Below are 23,926 nucleotides of genomic sequence, written 5' to 3' on the forward strand. Positions count from 1 at the left end.
ATAAGACACAGTCCCTGTCTTTTAAATGTCTGTAGCCTATTTAAGAGAAGATAGACAAAGATTAGTTTTCCTTTCCATGCATGCAGTGCTCTGCAGTGATTCCCAGGAACATAATGATCTATGTGGAAGAAAGTGTTGCTTGTCTGCCCAGTGCCGATAATATCTCTTTCCTCCTGAACAATAGAAAATATATTTTGTCCAGGAAGGAAGGGGCAGAGTTCAGAGGTATATTTTCCCTTGAATTCTAGGGGATGATTTCACATTAGTGTTCAGTGATGATTCTAGGGGCAGAAGGGTGACCCCCATTCTGGCCAGAAGGAACTGCAGTAAAGACTGCTGGAGGCGTCTAGATACATTCCTTCTTAAAACATAGATGTTCAAGGAGAAATCCTTTGTGTATTTTTCCTACTTGAATGTAGTTGTGTGAAGATGTGGTACCTGGAGCAGTAGTGGTTATTTTGTGAACATGAGACCAACTGAAAGTTCTGACATCACCAAACCTCTGAGTCAGTACTGGCAACTCCTCCTTAACTCCACATCTTTCATAAAACAGAACCGCCAAAGCAAAAAAACCCCTATTGTTTAAGCTACTTTTAATCAGGTATTCAGTTACTTGGAGCCAAAAACTGACTGACATTAGTGATATATATACATAATTATTGGCTATGTTTTCTTAGATTAGTATCTTTCAATGAAATAAGATTTCAAAAATGCTTTTTAAAAATACCAAGATGAAAGAATTAGGAAATGGTTAAAATCATACCATAATTAATGACTATTAATCTCACTAAATTCTGAGAATTTTACTACTTTAATGAAGAAGCACTTATACATAGCATTTATAAAAAACAAGTTATATGCTACCACAACAATTAATCACAAACATCATGAAGCTTTTGGTATGTTTCTTGTAAGATCTTCAGTAAAAATGTCTTAATTATGTGTTAGCTGTAAGATGCTATCAATTTTTTAACTTCCTCATTCTATGTGTTAAATAAAATTATGCCCCATTCTGTCATCCTTCAAATAGCTATTTACATAACCTCCTTCCCTACAAATGACCTGCAGAGGGAGAAAATTCCTTGTTTCTTAAAATAATTATAATTTTATAACCCTATTTAGATTTCTGTCATATTGAGATTAAAATATGTTAACAAACCATAGATAATGTGTAATGTGATATAATTACCTGGCTTGTGGCAAACCGTAGCTGGTCCCTACTCCAACCCGAGGCAAGCCATAGACAACTTTTTTCACTGTTGCTTGATCAGGGAAATTAAACATAACCGAGGCTGTGGTAAGAAGAAAAAACATGATTTAGAAAACCACAAGAGAGCTAACCATCAATTTCAGAAATCACTTTCCAGAGCCTTTCATGATTTATTTGTAAAGGCAATGAATCAGCATGGAAAATCAGCTTTCTGTGTAACTTTATCCATGAGAAATCTAGGCTTAACTTTTTCAAATTAATTCTTTTTTATTTTTATTTTTGTTTTAGCGAGGGCAGATCAAAGAGAGAAATACAGCAAAAAAAAAAAAAAAAAAATCAAGACAGTATCCGACCATGTAAAAGAACAACATCCAAAAATAAGTACATTTTCTTTCAAAACATTCAAGGGGACTTACTTCGGTTTGCCATAAATACTTCCAAAGCAGTATTCTGTAGAAGATAACGTCTTGAAAATACAGCCCGAATCTCGCTGAACATCCATTTTCCATGCAGTCCCTCAGTGTATGCGAGAACCTAAATTGAACAGTTGAAAGGGAAGTGTCAGTCAGTTGAATATGTGTTTCAGATTCAGTCTGATTTTGAAATGGGTCTTTTTTGGGGGGTAATTTATTTATTTTATTTATTTACTTTTAGAGGAGGTACCAGGGATTGAACCCAGGACTTTATGCATGCTAAGCATGCCCTCTACCTCTTGAGCTGTGTCCTCCCACCTCAGACCCAGTCTGACAATACCTTAGACAGTGCTGTATAAAAGCAAGTAAATTAGGGATTTTCTTCCTGAACTCATGATATATCACAATACTGCCAATCATCTGATTCTGAATATTTGCAAAATTTCTACCGTTCTAAATTTTCTTAGTTGGCTCATGAAGAAATGAAGGAGCAGAAAAGTTCTATGTTCAAGGTGACCCTGTGACTTTAAACAGAAAACGTACTACAATTTTTTGGTCTTGTATATGATCAGCTAGATCAGGTGACCTGACATACTGTTGGTTCTTTTCCAGTATCACTTTTCTTCCTTATTCTTTGCTTAATGGAAGACCAGTGAGCCCCAAAGTGCCCACGTGGTCAGCTTCAGGTGATGGGTCACGATTGATCTAACGTGGTCCAGGGGTCAATGAACATTTTTGGTAAAAGGCCAAATAGGAGGCCATCTGTCCTTCTCACAACCACTCAGCTCTGCCATCATAGTGTGCAAGCAGTCACAGACAATGTGTACACACCCGGCTCCCACAGTGTGTGATTGTGTTCCAGTGAAGCTTTATTTACGACAACGGCCTGATTTGTTCCTGAGGCCAGAGTTTGTCTGACCCATGGTCTAAGCCAATCATGAGAAAGTTATTCCTTGTTTTTCCCAAATTCCCTTGCAACTAGCGGTAAGGACATTTGACCCAGAACTGGCTAATGAGAACAAAACCAAAGTCACTCGGGATATTTCAGAAAAGCTGATAAAATGAGTCATATGTAGCTGGTACACTTCTTTCTCTTCCTTGCTTGAATGGAGATGAAATGGCAGAAACTGTAGCAGCAACTGTGTAACTGTAAGAGGAAGGTCAAGGGAATGTCAGCAAGGTCGGCCCTAATGTTGAGTTACTGAAACAGTCTCAGCATCTACTCGTATCTGGACAACTTCTTCCATAACACAGACAAATCCATACTTGATTATGCTACTGTAGTCAAATCTGCAACTAGCACATTCTTTCCTGAGACACCGATATATATTAACAATTCATAAACACATTTTCTACTTGCATTGGTGTACCCTGTATAATCTGCTACACGTATATTTGCTTTGGTGAAAACAGAAACTAGTTATTGAGTTTAACATACATGGTATCCATGAAAACAAGTTATGAAGTCCTTTTCACATTTCCTTCCTCTAGGAAACATACACACACACACACATATATCACATATATATACACACACATATTATATATATATATACACACACACACATAAATACACGGTATATGATCTATTGGTCTTTCTATTTTTTGAAAATTCTATTTTCTAACCCCTTAATTCAGTTTTTGTCTTTCTCCAGGCACTGGAAGGTTTTTGGAGCCAGTCAGACATTTATTTAAATACTGAAGGATTTTGGAGCCAGTCAGACTCCGATTTAAATTTTGGCTCTGCTATTTGCTAGCTTTGGAACTTGGAAAAATTATTTACCTCTATCTAATTTTTGTAATCTGAAGAACAGTGATAATAATACTTATTACTGGTTAAGTGGAGACAATGAACGTAAAGTGCATGGCCTAGCTATTATTTACGTTCTGTTTGTAAGTTTATGTGTCCTTGCTGTTGAGCATAAAGTGACAACTGCTTTTCAGGTTCTAAATGCAAAACTTCTTTTTATACATTTCACAAAAGGATTATAGTGACTTGCCACAATTCCTATTAATATAGTCTCACTTCGTTGCAATGGTTTCCAGATTTGAATTTCACAGACCAGCACATTTTTTTTTTAAATGGAAAGAGCAGTAATACAGCGTTGATAACTCTTATTTTGTCAAGTAAGAAGAATTTTAAGACAAATTAAGCAGCTACACAACAAAAACTATCTTTCACTAAAATATATATATAAAACCCAAAGAATAAAATGAGCATAATCTCAGAAAAGGGAGAGACCTTCCCAATAAACCTGTGTGCTGTGTTGACACCCTTATACTAAAGCTGGTATGCCAGGAGGATGGTGGACATTACGTATATGTGTGTGTGTATACGTATATATATATACACACACACACACAAACATACTAATATTTTTACTTATTTTTCTCTTTGGGAAACATAATGTGATGAATATTTGACCAAGTATTCCTTTCCGTTAAGCATGTCATCAGTTTATCAGCAGGCAGGTGGCTCACAAACACAAAGAAGTTGGCTTGACTCTGTACGTGCTCAATGCAAAACTGTCTTATCAACTGTGCCAGTTATCAAATTATTGCTTCCTGGCTCCAAATTTACCATTAATTGCTTATCCTGTGAAAATGAATTGTGCCCTTTATTTTTCCTTTGCTAGTGGACATGATGCCACACTCTATCAGGAAAGGACATTGAAGAGATGATGCAGAAGAAAGGGGTTTTCTTTCTGGTTCTGGCGTGCTCAGCCAGCAGGTCCCTGCAGAGGGCGGGGCTTCTCCAGTGCCCGGCTCCCGCAGTGTGTGATGGCTGACAGCACCCAGTGACTAGCAGTTTTCTCCAGAACTCCCCTGTCCCAGGCAGTTCTGTAGCAGAGTGCCTCTGGTAAGAACCCTCCCATAAACAGCTTCACCAACTCCTTAGAGGGTGGTTTTCTGGAAAGTTCCAAAGGACAGAGCTCCAGCAATCTCTCCCAGCAGGGCACCAGAGTGACTCTGCACCACTTAGGGAGCTACAGCCATGCCCTCCCCAGTAAGGCTTGAAGGGGCTCTTGGGTTCAACGTCAGCTCAAAGACAGTGTCTATATACTGTTCCCCTACTCTGAAGAGTTGTTTTTATTTTTTACTAACCATTCCCTTGTTACTTCAATATCCTGTTATAATTTATAATTATTTCTGCTTTTATAAATTATAACACTTTTCCTGTTTAAATTGCTGTGTGGCTTCTTTCTCTTGACTGGCTCCAAAATGACACATGAACTCCCCTCAGTTCTCCTACCACCGTTCTCTTAGCTCCAGGCTGGCACCACGAGAGTCCTCAGGGACCCTCGGGAGCAAGAAAAAAGGAAACCAAGATAATCAGACGAAAGCAGTAGAGCCTGGAGGCAGAGTAAAGGGAGAGAGAATAAAACAAAAAGAAAATTATTTTGTTAGTAGCTAGTAAACAGCTCAGGAGGCAAATTCCAAAAGACAGACCCAAAGGTGCAAACTATTTTGACAAGGGCAGCATCATCCGAATGAGCATACAAGGGGCCATGGGAAGGAAAATTTTACTTCATAGTCACCCATGTTATATTTGAGCTTTTGAAATCCTTAAAAGGGGCGGATAAAAGACTATGTACCCTCTGAGCTGTTCATAATTCCCTGCCTGGAAACCCAGCAGAGCCTAGAGTCCTTTTTTTCACAGCAAGCCACCTCCTGCCTTCTCTTCTTATTTCCTTCAAGATTGATTATGGAACAAAACTCTCCTAAAATTTTTAATTAATTTGTTTAGATCCTTTCCTGTGAACTGATTTTCCTGGCATCTGATTTACAGCTATCATGTACTAACTCCAGTATCTCTTCCATTATACCTTCTATTATAAACATTTTAATTCTGTGCAAGACATTTTTTTGGTCTGTTTTTTGCCTATCCCCTCTGTGACATGAAAGTTCCATGAGAGAAGCGCCCTCATCTATCTTATTTACTATTCAAAACACAGTGCTTAAAACAGTGCCTGGCACATATGTGCTCCATACACATTTGTTTGTTGTATAAATCACTAGGAGAAACAGACAGAGATACTACATACGGGGAAGGTTACAAAGAGATCTTATGAAGTAATGCATATCTGACGCCTTTGCTGAACTGGAAAAAGCGTTCCGGTTTTGCCTTCAGACTACTCATGTTTATTATCCTAATGGGGGAGCCGCCAGAGGTCTCTCCTGACTTTAGATTTAATCAAGATCTAAACGAGCAACCTAAATAGAACAACTGGTTTCTCTTTTCTAGTAGCTTAATTTGCACCCACAGGCGACTCTAGACGGGGTTACACCCCATCGTGAAAGACCTTGTCCTGCATAAAAAGGGCTCCTTCACTCGAGAGGCATTGTGGACGGTCTTCAGGTGAAGAAGTTTGACTTTATTTTACAGACTTGTGCCTCTCACTTAAGACAATGTATACTGAGGTGTGTCACAGAGTATCACTTGGCACCCGTCTGGAGCATCAAGCTTATTTCTGGTGAGTAATTATGAAGTTTCTGTAGTGAAATTAACACAGATAGGATGAAAAAGAAAACGTAAAAAAATGAACTGTTGAGATAAACCACTAGCATTCAAAGACATTTTCTGGCTGTCATAGCTGCCTGGGACTGTACCCCAATCCCCTTTGCTCTCCTCTGCTCATATGCAACAAGAAAACACTGGAACTCAGGATGAGGGGCGCTGAGGTGAGATTCCCAACACACACAAGCCGGGGCTCTCAGAGGGTGAAGTGGAAGGCTGTGAGACTGCAGGCAGAGGGAGCAGTCAGGATGCTACTTCAGGTGAGTGATGAGGCGTTTAACCAATCTGCATATACTTCAAAAATGCAAAGGAATATCATTTGAAGTTGACTAAATACTAAGTTTATGGCGTATTCCCTTAAAAATCTGGGCATCCAGCCTAGGTCTGAAATATGACCCGAGACTATAAAATTGCCTGTATTTTATTTCTACCTCTACTGATTACGTAGTGTTCTGTAAGTTTCAGGACCTTCTATAATAACGCTTTAAGTTAGTTTTTCATTGTCCAAGATATTTTTCTAAACCATATAAGTACTTTCGTCTATACTTGAGGTTTGTGGCTTTGTTTTCTTTCCTGAGTCAACCTTTCCAGATCATCTGGTTTATGCTTGCTGGCTTCTCCAAATTATTTAATATACTGTGAAATCTAATCAACAAATGCTGACCAGCCTATTCAGTTTCATTTTCTGAAAACTGAATAAACGTAACTGTTATTACATCATAAACATCATAAATAAGAACAGTAAGGTGTCTTGGTCACAATTAGTATGGAACTTTGTGATTTTCTTAAGTGACCACTGAACTGTTTTGAGCAAAGGACTTAATAGCCAAAAGAAGTGAAGGGAGAAAGAGATCATGCTGGCCTTACACCTTGAGGTCTTCCCCACTCACTTATGAACTGAAACACACAGGACGCAACATAAAACAAATGTAATGGCGACCCCTTGTAAACCACCTGGCCCAAATGTGTGCTTAACACACTTTACTTGATAATCGCGGGGAAGGAAAATAGGGTTGCCGTGCACTCATGTGTATCAGACACGCATATGTTGTCAGAAACATGGGTATAGCTGTCAAATCAGTTTCGTCTTTTTTTCCTTTTAAGGCAGTTAATATTATGTGACCTCAGAGTACTTGGTTAGTGATAGCTTTGCTGATCTCAAATCATCTGACACATACATGAGAACAAGTATTTGGATATGAAAAAAACTAAATTTTGCTTCAAGGTCTATTATCTGTTAAGAATTGATGAAAACGCTGTGGAGGGCTGGAGAGCTGTGGCCTGCTCAGTGTTTAGGAGGCCGTCACATCCAACAGACACTTGCAGCTTGAGCAGTTTAATTAAAGGGCTGTTAGTGCAATGTAAAGCTGTAAGTCCACATTACTTTTATAAATCTGTACAAACTATCAGTGATTCTGGGTGTAACAAATATATTCAAGATGGAATAGTTCCAAAGTAATTTCTGGTTTACATGCATACACGATCATCCATGCTCTTTTCCCTTTTGTTGGCTGAATGGAGAGCATTCTAAGGCCCAGAAGGACAGCAGAAGCACAAAACGGAAGCAGCTTGGTTTCTAAAACGACCGTGTGGGAGATCATCTCTGACTGGTGACTGCTGTCATGGTACACGGGCTGAGGATGTGGGGAGCAGGAAAGACAGCAGGATGTCTGGAACTCCCTCATCCCAGTTCTCATCATGTGTCTTGGGGATGTTGTTTCCTTACCAAAGGCATGGAGAGTAGAAGATATAAAAATAATTAGAGGTGTATGGAAAAACAGAAATAGCAACACAATGGATTATGCTGTTTTAATTGGGCAATGAATAACTTTCCAAGAGGTAAGTTAGGTATGCATAATTTAAGGGTAAGTTTCCATATTCTCAGCTGCTTAAAATCTATCTGCCTGAAAATGAACATGAGAGGGAAATACAGGTTCTCTTTTCCACCTACCTTTTCCCATTGCCCTTCTCCAATTTAGAAAAAAAAAAAAAAAAAGACGTGGGGAGGGAGCTCTCGCTGGTGTATTATCTGGTGTATAAGATCTGTTGAGGGGGTAGAAACCTCAAAAAGGGACAATTCAAAATACTGATGAAAGTGTTGGAAATGGTATGCCCTCAATGACTGGATTAAAAAAAAAAAACACTTTTTGCGAGTTAAATTGTTTCCCAATTCTTTACTTTCAAAGAGCTGAAGTTAATTTAACTGAGCTGCCAGTTGAAAGGAATTAAAAATAATTTTTGACCACAGATCACTAGATGAGCTTTAGCATACAACTTAGAAGTGGTACAAAAAAACTATGAATGTTGCCATAATAAAACATCTTTCCATTTATTTACAATTTACAATTATGAACAAGATTTTTCAACATATTTAGAAAAAAGAAAGTTAGGAGTAGCTTTAATATCGACCCCCTGTATTGTTCTAGCAATCAGTAATATTCATATGTGGATGATAATATTTGTAATAATAATTTGTTCCTGAATAAAAGTGTTAAACACTTAGAATTTTATGGTCTTTGGAATTTAAAATGTTAATATTTTAATTCATTTGTGTACATGCTTTTTGCAGATAAGAATACAGTGATCAATATAAGACTTTCAAGAATAAAATATTTTTAGATTAGGTAACTTTTGGAAAGCGAATTAAATGGGAATATTAGTTGAAAGAGAAAGAGGAATTATATAAAATGTCCATTTGAAAAAAAGAGATTATTTGTACATTTTAAAATAGAAGATAATAGTAACCAAATCATTATTCTTTTGGATATATTCAATTCTACTGAGTATATTTGAAAAGTGTGTAAGAACTTTATTTTAAAATATATTCTTTTGGATATATTCAATTCTACTGAGTATATTTGAAAAGTGTGTAAGAACTTTATTTTAAAATATCAACAGTTAGAACATACTAGACAATACATCTTTAAAAAATTTTAAACTTATGAAAAATTTCAGATGTTAGCTTAGACATTAGTAATATGGTATGTAGTTTTATAAAATTATTTTATGGGGCAGGTGAAAAAAAAGTTAGAGGACATTTCCATGGATTGGCCCTGCACAATAAAGAAAACCTCAAATATCTGATGGAAAAGTCTCACTTTATCCTTTTATCCAATTAATAATGAACATTTTATCAAAATAAAACAGTCAGGGGTAGGCACTGTAATCAGTAAAATCTAATATGAACCAAAAACTGATCACTGAGTCAAATCTTTTCATTAAAATTTACACGAAAAATAATTAATCCCGATGAAAATAAATAATTCATGTAACATAAAAATGAAAATGAAAAAAACTGAAAATGACTTAGTGAAGTAAATGAAAATGATCAGTAAATTAAGCTGGCAAATGATGGTTTCCAAGAAATACATTTTCAATGAAAATTAAACAATGTTGTTACACAATGTTGTTATACTTCTGAGGTTAAATAGTCACAAATACAGCCATTATCACTATATGGGTTAAAACTGCCAGGTCAAATAGCCGATAATTGGGGGAAATTTAGGGAGCCCGTGTATAGGGAGCTTTTTATTGAGCAACCTTACATTTTGCTCTAGTTCATCAACTTAGGCACCAGCCTCTCCTAGACTTCAAGCCTCCCTAGGGTCTGCCTCTCTTACTGTGAGACCTCAGGCAGTTCACTTTCTATTCTTCAGCTCCCTTAGAAGATGGGGGAACTAACAGTACCTAACCTCACAGGATAGTTGTGAAGGTTTGAACAAAATAACTCTTAAAAAAAAAACAGTGCCTGCCAAACAGGAAGTGCTTAATAAATGTTAGCCTCCTACTCCAATTACTGCCGACTTCCCTGTGTGCATGTGTACAGACACATATGTCCACACACTGAGCAGATCTCTGGTTTTAACCTTCATTAATGACACTGCCACAAGGGATTAGAAAACTTGGACACAGCTATTGTTTCCTTAATGGAAGTCTGCGTTCTGGAAAATTTCTGAAATCACAGGACTAACCTCAAACTAGGAAGTTCAGCTATTTGGGACATCAGCTCCCACTCCCACTGCTAGTACTGACAGCTCCAGGAAGGCTTCTTCCATTCTTAGAAACAGCCTATACTTAAGCCAGCTCTTTGCTACCAAGCTTGTCCTCATGATTTATCAATTTTATTATTCTTTTCATAACTTTCACTTAACAAATACTTATCAATTGATCACCGTGAGCCAGGTATGAAGAAGAGAGGCGGAGTCCCTGACCTCAAAGAGTTCACAGTCTGGTGGAGACTCACCAACAGTGGGGGAGGGAAAGCAGGGAAGGGAGAGTGTCCCAAGTGGAAGGAACACGTATGCAAACATGGTGCTTTGGGGACTAGGTCCAGGCAGTCTGGAATATGTACCGTAAAGAGGAGAGAGGTGCAAAGTAACATTAGACTAATAAAAGGTGGGCGGGGAACCAGGATGTGGGGCTGCATCATGTGATTCATTTTAAAGAGTTTGGATTTCTGGTCTGAGAGCGATGGAGATCCCCTGTGTTAAACAAAGAGGCGAGATGATTAAATCTGCACCTTAGATATCGCTGCTGTGACAGACTGCAGTGTGAAGGCTGTTTTGATGGGAGAAGGGCAGTGCTGTTCCAATAATCTATGCAAACGTTATGTTATACTCATTAGTAGAAAACCATGAATGCTTTCAAAAGAGTATTTTCATACCTCTCCAATAGTATCTCTCACACGACGGGAAGCATTTTTAAGCTGATCTATTTTATTAACTATATTCCCCTAGCTGTAGCATTCATGAGGGTGGAGACCAGCTGGTATTCTATTTTGTATTCCTCATAGAACCAGCACATGGAAGGAACTCAATCAATTTTTGTTGAATAAAATATTTTCAAATTTAATTTACAAACAAACTTTAAGATGCAGCTGGAGTCCTCTGTGCCTACTTCATCTTCAAGTGCATGTAAGCTCTCAAAATTAGAGTCAAACTCTCAAAATTAAAAAAAAATGACATTGGCAAGGCTGCTTCATTTTTGTCCCACTCATGAATGTCCCCATGTGTAAATATTGTATATTTGGCTGTGTTTCCTCATTTCCTCAAATTTGGCAAACTCTAACATCTTGTGTTTGTCCCTCTGCTGTTATTTTACAAAGGGAAGGGATGGGGGAGGGAGAAGTCCACACCACTGGAAAGAAACTAATTTCTAGTTTCTAGTATTCACTTTCATTTCCACATGGAGTATGTGAACTTCTACTGCATTATTCTACATACTGACAATTTTTAAAGTTGTTATATTTATACATCTTTGAGGACCCTGTCCATCACAGCCATGCTATCATAGATGCTGGCTGGCTGACCCCATCAGAGAATCTTTCTCAGTGATTTCAATGTGAGATATTCTGAGACAACTGTAGCAGGAGGGTGGGAAGAAGCCAAAAGGCAGAGAAGGCAGTCACCAGAAACCACAAGGCAGCAGGAATTCTGAGGAAGCGGGGGCCAAGACGTAAAGAGATGAGTCTAGTGGTAGATGTAACCAACTTCTGCTCCAGACACATCTGGAACCACTGTGCTCTCCTGGCTCCAGTCCCACTGCTCTTCCAGTCCCTTGTCCATACCATGTTGTTTCCTGTCACAGAGCCAAGGTACAGATCTCCCATCTCTGGAAAGAGCTCCCCTCCCTTATTTGCCTCCTTCACTTCTACTCACCCTTGAGCTCTCCTTACTTTGTTTTCTCAACTGACCTCTCTTGCTAGGAAAATTGCCCCATCACTCCCTCTCATGGCACCATCCACAAGAGAAGTTCTCCTCACAGCATTACTACATGTGTTATTTTGCAAATTTATTATGTAATTTATTAATATGGTCTCCCCCACTCTTTGACCATTTGTTTCTACTCATTACTGTATCTCTACTGCTTGGCACAGTGCCTGCCACATTGTAGAAACTCAAAAATATTCTGATGAATGATTAAACTTAAGGTACATTTAGAGGCAGTTTGTAATAGCAAAAATATAAAGACAGAGAGTAACTGTTACTGTAATGTTAATGGATGGCAATGACTGAAGGGACATTTAAAAGATGGGGTCACTGAACTTAGATGATGTTCCAGTTTTTCAGAAGACTTGATGAGAATTCCCGACTCATACTTTACTGTGCTTTCCTACCATAAACCCTGTAGTAGACACTACTGCTTACCCACTCAGAATCCACTCCTGCATTCCTCTACCCTCCACCTTCCTGATTAACTGACCCCTGACTGTTCAGTTACTGACTTCTCTCCCCTGCACTTCTGAGTCAGGGCACACTGACCCCATGGCCAGTCCCAGAGATAGATCAGGTTTGGAAAAGTGTCCCCAGTCTTAAGAGGGAACCAATGAAAGAGATGCTCCCTCCTTCCTCTGGACATTCCTGTGCTGTGTTGTTTTGGGGAGTGCTGAAGCCACTGTCGCTATTGGTGTGAGGATGAGGACAAACGTAGGATGACAGAGTGAAGATGGGGAATGAACCTGGGTTCCTGAAAACATCCAGAGGCAGCTGAATCAACCAACCCAAGAGACTAGTATAATTCAGGACTTATACTATTTTATGATGTACACACATAAACATATACATATAAAGCCATTAGAATTAGGGTATCTATTACTTGCAGCTGAGTTTTCTGATGCAAACTTTTATTACCTGATGTAACTTTCATGCCTCTGTTATCTGAAGAAGGAAAAAGCCTGATTAATACACACACACCCACGCCCCAGAAATAGGAGCTCTCTGTACTATCTGCTCACATTTCTGTAAACTTAAACTAAACTAAATTAAAAAATAAAGTCTACTAAACATTTTAAAAAATATGCAGGCATTAAACATTTCCATACTTTGTATATGTTCTAGAATATCTTCCCTTCCTTGTCTGCCTGGTAAAGTCCTACTACGTATTAAAAGCTTACTGCTCAAAAAACATTTCTTCAAAAGGTATTTACCATTCATCAAGTATCTGTCAGGTAGGTGCCAGGCTCATCAGGAACCAGGAAGACAATATGAATGTAAATCATTTTTCAAGTTTTAAAGATATTTCTTTCTCAGTGAAAATCAGTAATGGAAAGCTATTTTCTTACAATACCAGTTCACAGTTCTCAAAGTGTGTTTTCAATTGAAAACCTGAGTACTCCTGAGCACTCACAGGTGCATCCTTGGAGTTTATAAGAATTTGTTTTTCTTTCTCTAAAAGCTAGAGCTCTTCTCGAATCTCTTTCCCAAAGAGCAGCTCTAGAATGAAGCCCAGTCTTCATGCAGGGAATATGCATTCGTAAAGTCCTTCAGATTGGGTCTTATTTAATGTGTGTCTGCTCACCACAGTGTTACCCTTGACACATTTCTTCACACTACCAGTACGTACCAATACGTGCGCACTTTATTAGCATTTAGTTTGGTGGGCTAAGATAATTTTTTATACATCTGTATGCCACGCTGGAGTAGAAAGAACTTGGACTTTAGAGTATGAAAAGACAGACTGATGTCTGACTCAACCACTCCTGAGCTGGGTAACTTGGGGAACATTTCCCAACATAACAGATACAATGTCCACCTACACGGAATGAAAATGATCATATCCATTGTACACAGCTGTTGCATTAAATGAAATAACCCATAAAGTGTCGAGCGGAGAGACTGGCACAAAGGTAGTGCTACCTAATTGTGTTGAACCGATGAACTTACAACCTTCCCACCAGGACCCTAGTGAAACCCAGTCAGGAGTGACGAGAGCAGTTCCTGCTGTGGTCTTGGCACAATAGCCTTTTCCAGGATGCACTGTTCTCTGATCCAAACCCTGCTTCTGCAGCTCATGTTGGTTCAACTAAATCTGGTTATTTCCAAGAATCTGTTCTTATATACCACTTCCTAGATGGCTTTGAGTGTTTTGTCTGCTGTGTTTGTAGTTTAATCTTTAAAAAAAGCAATTCTTACTGCTTCAGTTAAAGACAATTCAGCAACTAAATTTCTTGGGGTATTTTTACTTCTCTCAAATTTCTATATTAGGGGATAGTTAACAGCTCTCCAAAAAATGCAACTCAGTTTAAATGTAAACAGCTCAGTAAACACCGCTTGCTTGTACATGAATGTCTTCCACAAATATCTGTAGTTGTAGGTAAAGACAGGTTTCAGAGACCTCCCAATGTTTGCAGGCAATGAAAATAGTATTTATAGGGTGCAGCATCCCCAAAAGACTCTTCTACATCACCGTAATTCCCCAAGACTACTTTTCTTTCCTCTGTTTACTTTACACTCCTTGTTCATAAAACTGTTGATTTGTAGACAAAGACTACTTTGGTGAGAATTTGCCATTTATCTGTTCTACCTGAGCATTTTGATCACGTACTCTGTCCCCAGGCAAAGGCTGTTAGCATCACATATCATTTGTTCACCAAGCAAAAATTTAGCACCTACGGTGTTCCAGATATGCTAGGTGATGGGAATACACTGTAAACAAGACAAGGATGAGCTCTCCTTTTATGAAGCTTATACTTCCTATTCATGTCTTTATAACTGATTGATTATAGTAGTTCTGTTTTACTGGGATGTTGAAAAAAATTAAAAGAATTACTGTATTTAACAAGTGTCCCCACTGTTAGTACTGGAGGTCACCTTTCAATAGCCAAGAGGCTGTCCAGAGCATTCCCTGCAGAGGATTAACTGAGACATTGATTTTAAACTTAGTGCTCAACGAATGAATGGTAGCTCCTCTGATGACAGTGATGCCATTGAGGCCACTGAAAGGAGAGTAGTTAGAAAATGAAAACTGCACTTTAGAAAGGCCCCTCTGGAAGCAGTGGAGGAAGGACCTGGAAGGGTGCTAAACTGGAAATGTGAATTGTGCCAGTAGGAAGTGAAGGGAGTCTAACTAAGAAAGCTGCCACAGGTAGGAGGAGAAAGAGACAGAGTGTCAAGATAATTATGAGAGAATTAACAGGACCTGAATATTTCTGTTTTGTTTTCTGTTGAAGTAAAGAAATGAAAGGAATTAAAGCTGTTGTAAGAGTTTCTGACTCCAGTGACTAGGTGAATGGTGCTCTCCACTATATTCTGGGCTTAGGATTTCTGGCAGACGACAAGTATTGTGAAGAAGATAAGAGGTACAGTCCAGACTTCAGATGTGACACCTGCTCGTTACCACCTATATAAACATACACTTGTGGGAAGAAAATGTGTTAACCACAAAAGCAATTAACCCATCTACACTAGGCTAAAAAATAACCAGTGAATAAAAATAAAATTAATAAATTAAAGTAGCTAATGTGTTATTAAAGTTTTGATCCCTACTAATAACATAAATAAATCTAACAACATTATTTTCTCCAGATACGGAAGTTATTTGTAAGTTTCAGTCTTAAGCCCACATTCACGCTGAGTGTTTCCCTTGGTGCTTGCTTCCATAGTGTCTGGGACACAGTGAGTGAGTGTAAGTCCACGGATGCCACTGCATGTTTTTCCAGTATTCTTTTTTTAGTAAGTAAATAAAAATCTACACTAGAGACATCCACATAACAAACTAATCTATAAAGAAGGTAGCCCTTGTGTACAGAATTCTATATAGCAAATACAAAGCATTACTATACTTAGCTAATTAGTAAGTGTTAATATATTTAGCTTATTATAAGTATTAACAATTTTTTTTTATGCCAGAGCAGAAAGATTCTGATTGGGTAGGTAGGTTAATTAAAAAATTAATTCTTATCCTCATGACTAATGCCATTAAGATTTGGCGGGGGTGGTGGGGGTTTCCGTAGAGGAAAACCAAATTAATCAAGGTGGGAGGTAGGGAGAAAAGGAGATACACACACATATATATAATTTTCATAATATGTAAGTCTCTACGACATCTAATATACAAAAACAGATACATGAGACAAACTATTATTTATCAATAATCTCCTCCTATAGACACTGTGATACAGTAAAATTCTAAAAACAGTCAGAGATAAATCACAGAAAACATTATATTTCTTGATTAAAAACATGATTAACTTCACCCAGAACAGAACTAAAACTATATGAAGATATTATTTTTATCCATGAGATTGGTAAAAATCTGGAAGTTTAATAATATGGAGTTTGCTGTGAGGAAAACAGGCAATCACTATATTGCTGGTGGAAGTGCAGGTTCATCAAGGAAATTTTGTCATTATCTATCAAAAATTTTAAACACATATGCCCTTTGACCCAGCCATTTCATTTCTAGAAATTTATCCTGTGGATATACTCCCGGGAAAGCAAGGTGAAGTATGCAGAGATTATTCATTGTGGCATTGCTTTTAACAACAAAAGAATGGAAGAAAATGTCCATCAGTGGGAGGGAGGGGCAAGGTGCTAATTCAATAAAGTAAATTAAATAAAGTATGGAATAAGCTTACATTATTTGGAATGCCTTTTTAAAGAAAAAGAATACAAAGTTACAAATAACAATTATCTATGTAAATGAATAATTATTTAGAATGAGAAAAAAATGAGGACAAATACTGACAACTTAGAAACTTAGTTTTTGTTTTTGTTTTTTTTTCCCCATGAGGTCTGTTAAGGCAATTGAGTAAAGTGAGACCATCATACAAATCTTGGCAGCTCTGATTTCTCACAAGGGCCTGTGGAGGAAGGGGCCCTAATGCTGGAGCTTCGTTGGCTTGTAGATTCCAGTAAACCTACAAGTAAATCTAGGTGTATCTATGATGACGCAAGTCCTCAAACTAATATTTAATTATTATCTGAGTTTTACTTAATTTCTCAATATGTATTTTTGATTTCTTTTTTAAAATGTGCCAATACAAATGAGAAATCTCAGATATATCCTAAAGAGGTAATAACTTCCCTTAGTTCACCACATCTATAGCAAAGCAGAGATATCCATAAGCATTATATTTGGTGTTCACTTAATTACTTTAATAAACATTGTGGTTTTATTTCATTTTTATTAGTAGTAAAATACCTGATGTATGTTTAACATTATACTTCAATGTATTTAAAAGGTCTTTGGATATGCATGAAAAAATACCTATTTTCTTCCCCATTGAAAAAAAAAAGATTAATGCATTCTCCCCTAAGGATTGATGTGCCTGTGTTCAGCTGCTTTAAACTGGCTTTGCCTGAAAGGTATTTTTCACATGATGAGGAAAAGATATTTTAAAACATTATGAAATAAAAATTCTGACCTCTAATAAATACCTGAGCAACTGAGTATTAAAATGAAATTCGGTGGTAAATCAAAGCTAAATAAAAATTACATTTCCTTCAACTTTTTAGCTCCAAGATACGGTTTTACAAAGTAATATTAAAAAGGAAGTTTAATATACGATAGCTGACAATTTCAAACTAATCCCTCCTGTTTTCTTTTTCTTTTCTGAACCGCAAAAGCAAAGTCCAACAGACAGCGTTCAGATGAATCTCAGGTCTAGTACAAGCTTTTCAAGCCTAATCAAATGGGTGTTAAAACATATATAAAAAGATGAAAGTGCTCTGCTTTTACACAAGGCAAAATAAATCAGCGAAAGGCTGAAAAAAGAAGTGAGATGTTCCATAGGGGCAGGTTAAGTCTGATGCTAATGCTTACTTAAAATGGTGACAGTCTGGAGTGGTGAAGCCTTGCTGGGCTGCTTTAATTTCTCCCTGGAATAGCTCTCTCCCAACCTTCTGCAGCACATCAAAGTCTCAGGAGCTCAATTAAAATTGGATTATATTGAAATGCTCTATCTATGGGAACTGTGTGCTCACTAACACTTTTCTCTCAGTAATACTCCAGATGACAGTTGCCCATCCCAATTTAAACAGTTGTCATAGAGACGGGGAACTAAAGCAGCAGAAACTAACAATACAAAGGAAAGGTAAGGGCTAAGATTTCTGTGAATGAGGAGCTTGCTTTTTTTTTTCAGCAACACTGTTTATTAACACCAAAGACAAAGTACAAGAGACACAATTAGTATTACATTTTGTGTGTTGCATGGGGATGTAACGACAGCCGATGGGAGCACTAAGATTACGTCAACATATACGGCCAAATGTTTTCTACCTGGGCATGTTATACTTACTAAAAATTAGATTAATTGTTTCTCCCAATGGAAAGCAGCTATCAGACAATATGAGAGTAAAGAGACCATGGCCAGCAAGTCTAAAAGTAATGATGTCAGTATGTACTTTTTAATTGTAGGTACAACCCAGAAAGAATAATTTCTTGGCTAAAGATTTTTTATTTCCTTTCCAACAACACAGTTTTCAAAGGTTAAATTTGGGGTTGAAAATGATAAATCATGACCTGTAGGCATGAATGTTTCAAATGTACACCAATTTCTGGCAAATCCAGTTACCTTTAAAAGGGGCCCGATCATTGACAAAGAAACATTTCTAAATTTGACTTTGGAATTATTTCTGGCTTTAATTAGCTGGTATTCTATAATCTTCTATCATTTCTCTTTCTGACATCAAAGCCTAACAGCACAGGGAGAGAACTCTGTCAGCTCCCTAGAACTCCGAGAATGAAGACAGCTTACATTCCTGGCCGTTCCGCAGAGCAGTGTCTGCGAGTGTGTAGACTGCTGGTAATGATGCTGTGTTCTCATGTAGATGGCTTGTTTCTGGCACTAGAAAAACTCTTAAACTTTCTTGTAATTGGCTTATCGCAAGTCCCAAGGTTGCTTTTCCAACCAGTGTGCAATCGCCACGGAAATAAACCAACTATCGCTATTGTACAGAGGACTGCACTGCGCTTTTGCTTTTCAGATCTCAGTACCTGTGGTTCTTTTTCTATTGGGAGGACTTTGTTAGGATTTCGAAGCAGCAGCAACAAGGCAGAGGGCACATAGTGCAGGCCAAGGGGGGAGGAAACAAAAATGTGTCAGAAAATAAAATAAAAACAGCACAGATCAAAACTTGTCAAAACAAGGCCCTGGTTTAAACCAACAAGAAGGGCCCCTTCAGCTTGGGCCCGGACAAAGCACGGGCTTATTTATTTATTTATTTATTTATTTATTTATTTATTTATTTATTTTTAGCCCAGCTGTAGAAAACACCATCTAATGAACCTGTCTGGGGCGGCTGTCCCCATCCTGTCAGGCATGTCAGGAAATGACAAGCACTGGGGACAGGCTGCCGCCAGTCATAGACAGGCCTGCCAGCTGGAGAGTTCAGCCCCAATCTAATCACACCACCAGAAAATAACTTTCACGCTTTCAGCTTGACAGGATGGACTCGAGGAAAAAAAAAATTAGAGCTGGAAACAGTGCTTTTCGTTTCAATTACATATCATTTTTACACAGTAATTAAAAGGAATCTACTAACAGACGCAATCCGTGTTTCTTCATTTTAATGCGACACAGTGTAAATGTCATTATTACAAACAAATATGAAGGTTGCTTTGATAATATGGACACAGAAAAGGGAAGTAAGACAATCTCTGTCTCCTTCCACATGTAAGCTGTATCACAGCAGAAATTCAGCACTGGTTTCAGCTCAGTGTACTGGTTTCATCATCAGTTATCTTCAAAGAATTTTCTTGGAAGGATCACCAGGTAGCGGTAGTGCTGGTTTTCGTTTTTGTGTTTTGAGGCCTAATCTGTGTGAAGAGAGTATAGGATGAAACTAGCACCTCCACATGGCAGTGAGACCACTTCCTGCATGTGAGCCGTTGGGGGAAAGCGTCGTCATGAACAAGTGCGACCCAGTGAGGGCATTACGACTTGATTGTGTTTAAACTATGTAACTTGACACCGGGGACTAAAAAGTGAAGAGTTGTGATAAAAATCACACTCTGATTAATTTCTGTGAATTGGGTGGCTGTTTCAGCAGGAGGTAGATCATCCTATAATTATGTACACTTTACACGTGACTATTCAAAGTTACACATAAAATGTGCACGTCAACACTTTGTTCATGATATGCACACATAAAAATAAATGATTATATAATAAAATGTACTTTAACACTCAGTAATGTTTTTTCACTCACATTTTCCATAGGGTGACTGCAGGTATTGGCACTGAAACCAAAAAAGCCAAATACAAGGTTCTTTGTGTGTTTGTTAGTGTATAAATGCACAGAACAGGCTGCAAGTGTTATACTCTCTCATGGCCAAAAGTAGACTCCCACTTATTTTTAAAGTTACAAGTTGCAAGATTCAATATAAATGGTAGCAATATTACACCAAATATATTTGAAATATATTACTGAAAATGTCACTACTAAAAATATGGAGTTGCGTATAATAGCTGCCACTTAACTAGTTTGGTCAATTTGGTCAACTTAAGTAACCTCTCTGAGCCAGTTTCCTCGTCTATAAGATGGTGAAAATGATGTCTGCCTCACAGGGTTGTTGTGGATTAAACAGCGGGCATAGGGCATCCTAGCCCAATGTCGAGAACACAGTACATGATTAGCCAAGTTACTACCACATTTCACCCAAGAGTCCAAAGATCAGACAATTCAAAATTAGATTTACACCCAGCCAAATAATACTCCCTCTGGAGATCATACGGGGCTGGATATTGCTTCTACTGTACAAAGAACAAGTCTTTCATAATAACCCAGTCACATTGAAATCAAGGTCAGTAAACAGAATGCAGCAACCAAGACGGGAATATGTCCAAATCCTGGTTACCACTCCTGCTCCCCCAAAAAGGACCCTGAGAACCTAAATGAACAGGAGAGAATAATAACTTAGTTTCTCTATCCTAAGATAATTGAGGTGAAGTGCACAAGAATTTAAAATTTCATATTTTCGGTGGGAGGAAGGTATAATTCAGTGGTAGAGTGTGCTCAAAGTCCTGGGTTCAACCCCCAGTACCTCCATTAAAAAATATTAATTAGAGCTAATCACCTCCTGCTCCAAATATTAAAATTTCATATTTTCTTATACATATACATGTTTCTACCATATAATTTCACTTAAGCTTTCATGTATAATTTTGTCATTAGCTTGCACAGTACTGCTTTCTTGGTACATTATTTAATTCATTTCAGTCATGTAGAAGTAAGGAGAGCTATGGCCCACTGACCTCAATTTTCACTTGAAGAAACAAATTTCCTTTTTGCAAACTAAGACAATTTTTCTCCTGTCAACCTTGTTTTAAAATATTAACCTTATTCCCATTACAGTAAATATTCATATTTGTCATCCAGATTTGCTTACAACTGCAACTTTAATCAAGTTGTGAAATTGCTTCTGTTCTTAGTTTACCTATCCCAAAGAAAAGATGAAAAATCAGTATTTTCAATGAACTATCTTTGTGTAAATACACTTCAAAGAATGCCTTCTTTATTTCTTTTTGGCATCAACTAACATCTAGAAAGAGAACAAAACAAGGCAAATAGAGTCGGATTATAGGTTTTCTTGATGATGACTAGACAGTGTTTCTGGAAATACGTGGTCTGCCATTCTGTTAAGAGCCAACATAATGGGTGTACTCATTCTTGGAGCAAAATTGTTGGTTATATGAAAAACTGTGAAAATTCAGTAGGATGTCTAAATTGAACATTATTAAATTACTATAATGCATCCATAAAATAACGTAAAATTTCTAGGGAAAGAGGGAAGAGAATGGAACCATGGTAGAGTATAACTTGTGTCTGTAATGTTTTATTTCATAAGAATGATCAGAAGCAAATATGGCAGGATTTTATAGTATGTTAAAGTTAGGCATTGGGTACATGGCATTGGTTATGTTACTCTGATTTTTTTCTGTTGATGTGACTATTTCATAATAAGATAATTTAAAATATTAATAAAATTAAACGTACTGAATATATGCTGTTGTATCTGTATCTCCATAGGTTTGCCAACCATTTTCAAATGTTCAACTTTATTTAATTATCACAAAGTTACTGTGTGATGGGTAGGGACGGAATTTTTGTCCCCATTTTACCAGTGAGAAGGAAAAGACTTGGTGATGTTGACTTACTTCCATCAAGGTTACAGAAAACCTGAACGCTGGCAGAGCTGAGACTAGAACCTACATACCTTGTCTTAGAGCTCCCGTACAGAGTACACGTTCCCATAAATGTGGGCAAGTTTTTTCATTTGTTTCATTAATACAGTAATTTTACCAATGATTCCTGCAATCAATTAATGCACAGCTTGGTAAACATTCGATGATTTGATACACAAGGCACTAAAGCAAAGTAAGTAAATATACTAAGCAGTAACATTTTATGGGCTTTGACAGTAACTCATTTCTGATAAGCATTAATTTGCTTTAAATATCTTCTCAAACATGGTAGGACATGAAAAAAATAGAGAAGAATAAATTTTGCGATTTGTCGTAATTCTAAATAAATGACATCAATTTTAGTTCTCTAGATAAAAAAACAAAACATAACAAAACAAGTGCACATCAAGGATCACAATACATTGTACTCTGCCTTTAAAATGCTGTCTAGATAAAACCCTCCTGATCATTCATCCAGGTAGGCTGTTCCGAAAATCATACCTTGCATGCTGACTAGGAACCTCCAGATATGTGCCTACAGTTTAACTCTAATATTGTGTAAACAAACCTTTATAAGCAAGGGAGTTGTTTTACACTTTTCTATGACATATAAATCAATAATTTTAATTATAAAAATCATATTTACATACACTAATTAATGCTATTTTTAATAATATAAAATAAAATCCAAGTGAGGTATTACGGCATTTGTGTTTTCCTTTGAAAATATTTAGCTTTATTGGGTTTGATGGCTATGTATGACAAACTCAGTGTAATGCACCAGGTTGAAATAAAAGAATTAAAAAATGACAATATTGTTCAATGACATAGCACCTGATACAGAATTTAACTGGAATAAATAATCTATGAATTTAGCACGTTGAGAATGGTCCAATAAATGAAGTTTACAGGAAACACTACTAGGCATTTGAGAGAGTGGGAGGAAGTGAGTAATAGGAGACGGGAAAGGGAGGGGAAGGGCTTTGGGGGCGCTCCCTGTACCCCTTTCCTCACTCACATTACGTTGTTCATTGCTGACTAGTTCTTTGGAACATATCCAAAGGATTTGATTTGTTCCTTTGGAGCATATTCACAAGAAGAAGGATCTTTCTCTCTTTTCTAACCTCTAGCACAGTTCTTCCTCATGGATTCTGAGGTGGCTGGGCAACTGGGTTGCGGACCTGCAGGGAGCAAGTGGGGCTCCCTGTTCTCCTTCTTCCAGTGCCCCAGGGAAAGAGCTTATCCCCAAAGACATCCCACCAGTCAGGTTCATCTGGGTGACTGTCACTCTTTCAGGAATGAGCCCAGAAACAGATCATTTAGGAAACAACAAATATTAAAACATGACCATGGAATGTGATGAAAACATACTGGTAATTTAGGTTTGTAGTTTTACATGTTTTCATCTATCAAAAAAGAAAAAAAAATGCATGAATCAAGCATTCAGTTTAAATCTTAAAGAAAGAACATTTCAAAGGAAAAGAAGCAGAAGGAAGGAAATGTTAAAAATAAAATAAGTTAAAAAGTAAAAATTTTGAAAGTCTTAAGAAAATGATTCTATGAAAAGACAAAGACAAATCACTGGTAAATATCTTTTAAAAAGAGGGAAAAAGTATACAAATCTAAAAAGTAGAGCTGTAACAATGGGTACAGAAAGATGCTTAAAGTTAAAAATGAATACTCTGAAAAACTGTGTGTATTTTAAAATAATTTCTATTTTACAATGTTAAGCAGCTCCAAGGAGAGGCCAGTGTCTGCTTTGGATAGTAACTAACTGGGTTTCCACGTCTGGAGGGATTTCCTCCACCTGCACAGTTCCCACTTAAAGCGACCATCTCTCCAATCTGAGGGGCCGGCCCAGACCTTCCGTTAAGTCACAG

At 37.4% G+C, this 23,926-nt stretch overlaps 1 protein-coding gene across 11 annotated transcripts in view; it reads right to left on the reverse strand.

Moving 5' to 3' along the window:
• NBEA (neurobeachin) overlaps nucleotides 1-23,926 on the reverse strand; it is a 536,625-nt gene that overhangs the window by 103,443 nt on the left and 409,256 nt on the right. For all 11 annotated transcript variants that reach the window (XM_032496317.1, XM_032496318.1, XM_032496310.1 and 8 more), the window contains 2 exons: nucleotides 1,627-1,744; nucleotides 1,190-1,292 (listed from right to left, as the gene is read on the reverse strand). In XM_032496317.1, coding sequence (XP_032352208.1) covers nucleotides 1,190-1,292; nucleotides 1,627-1,744 — 221 coding nt within the window. The remainder of the gene's footprint in view (nucleotides 1-1,189; nucleotides 1,293-1,626; nucleotides 1,745-23,926) is intronic.

This window comes from Camelus ferus, chromosome 14 (assembly GCF_009834535.1).
Source record: "Camelus ferus isolate YT-003-E chromosome 14, BCGSAC_Cfer_1.0, whole genome shotgun sequence".
In the NCBI taxonomy this organism is placed as follows: Eukaryota; Metazoa; Chordata; class Mammalia; order Artiodactyla; family Camelidae; genus Camelus; species Camelus ferus.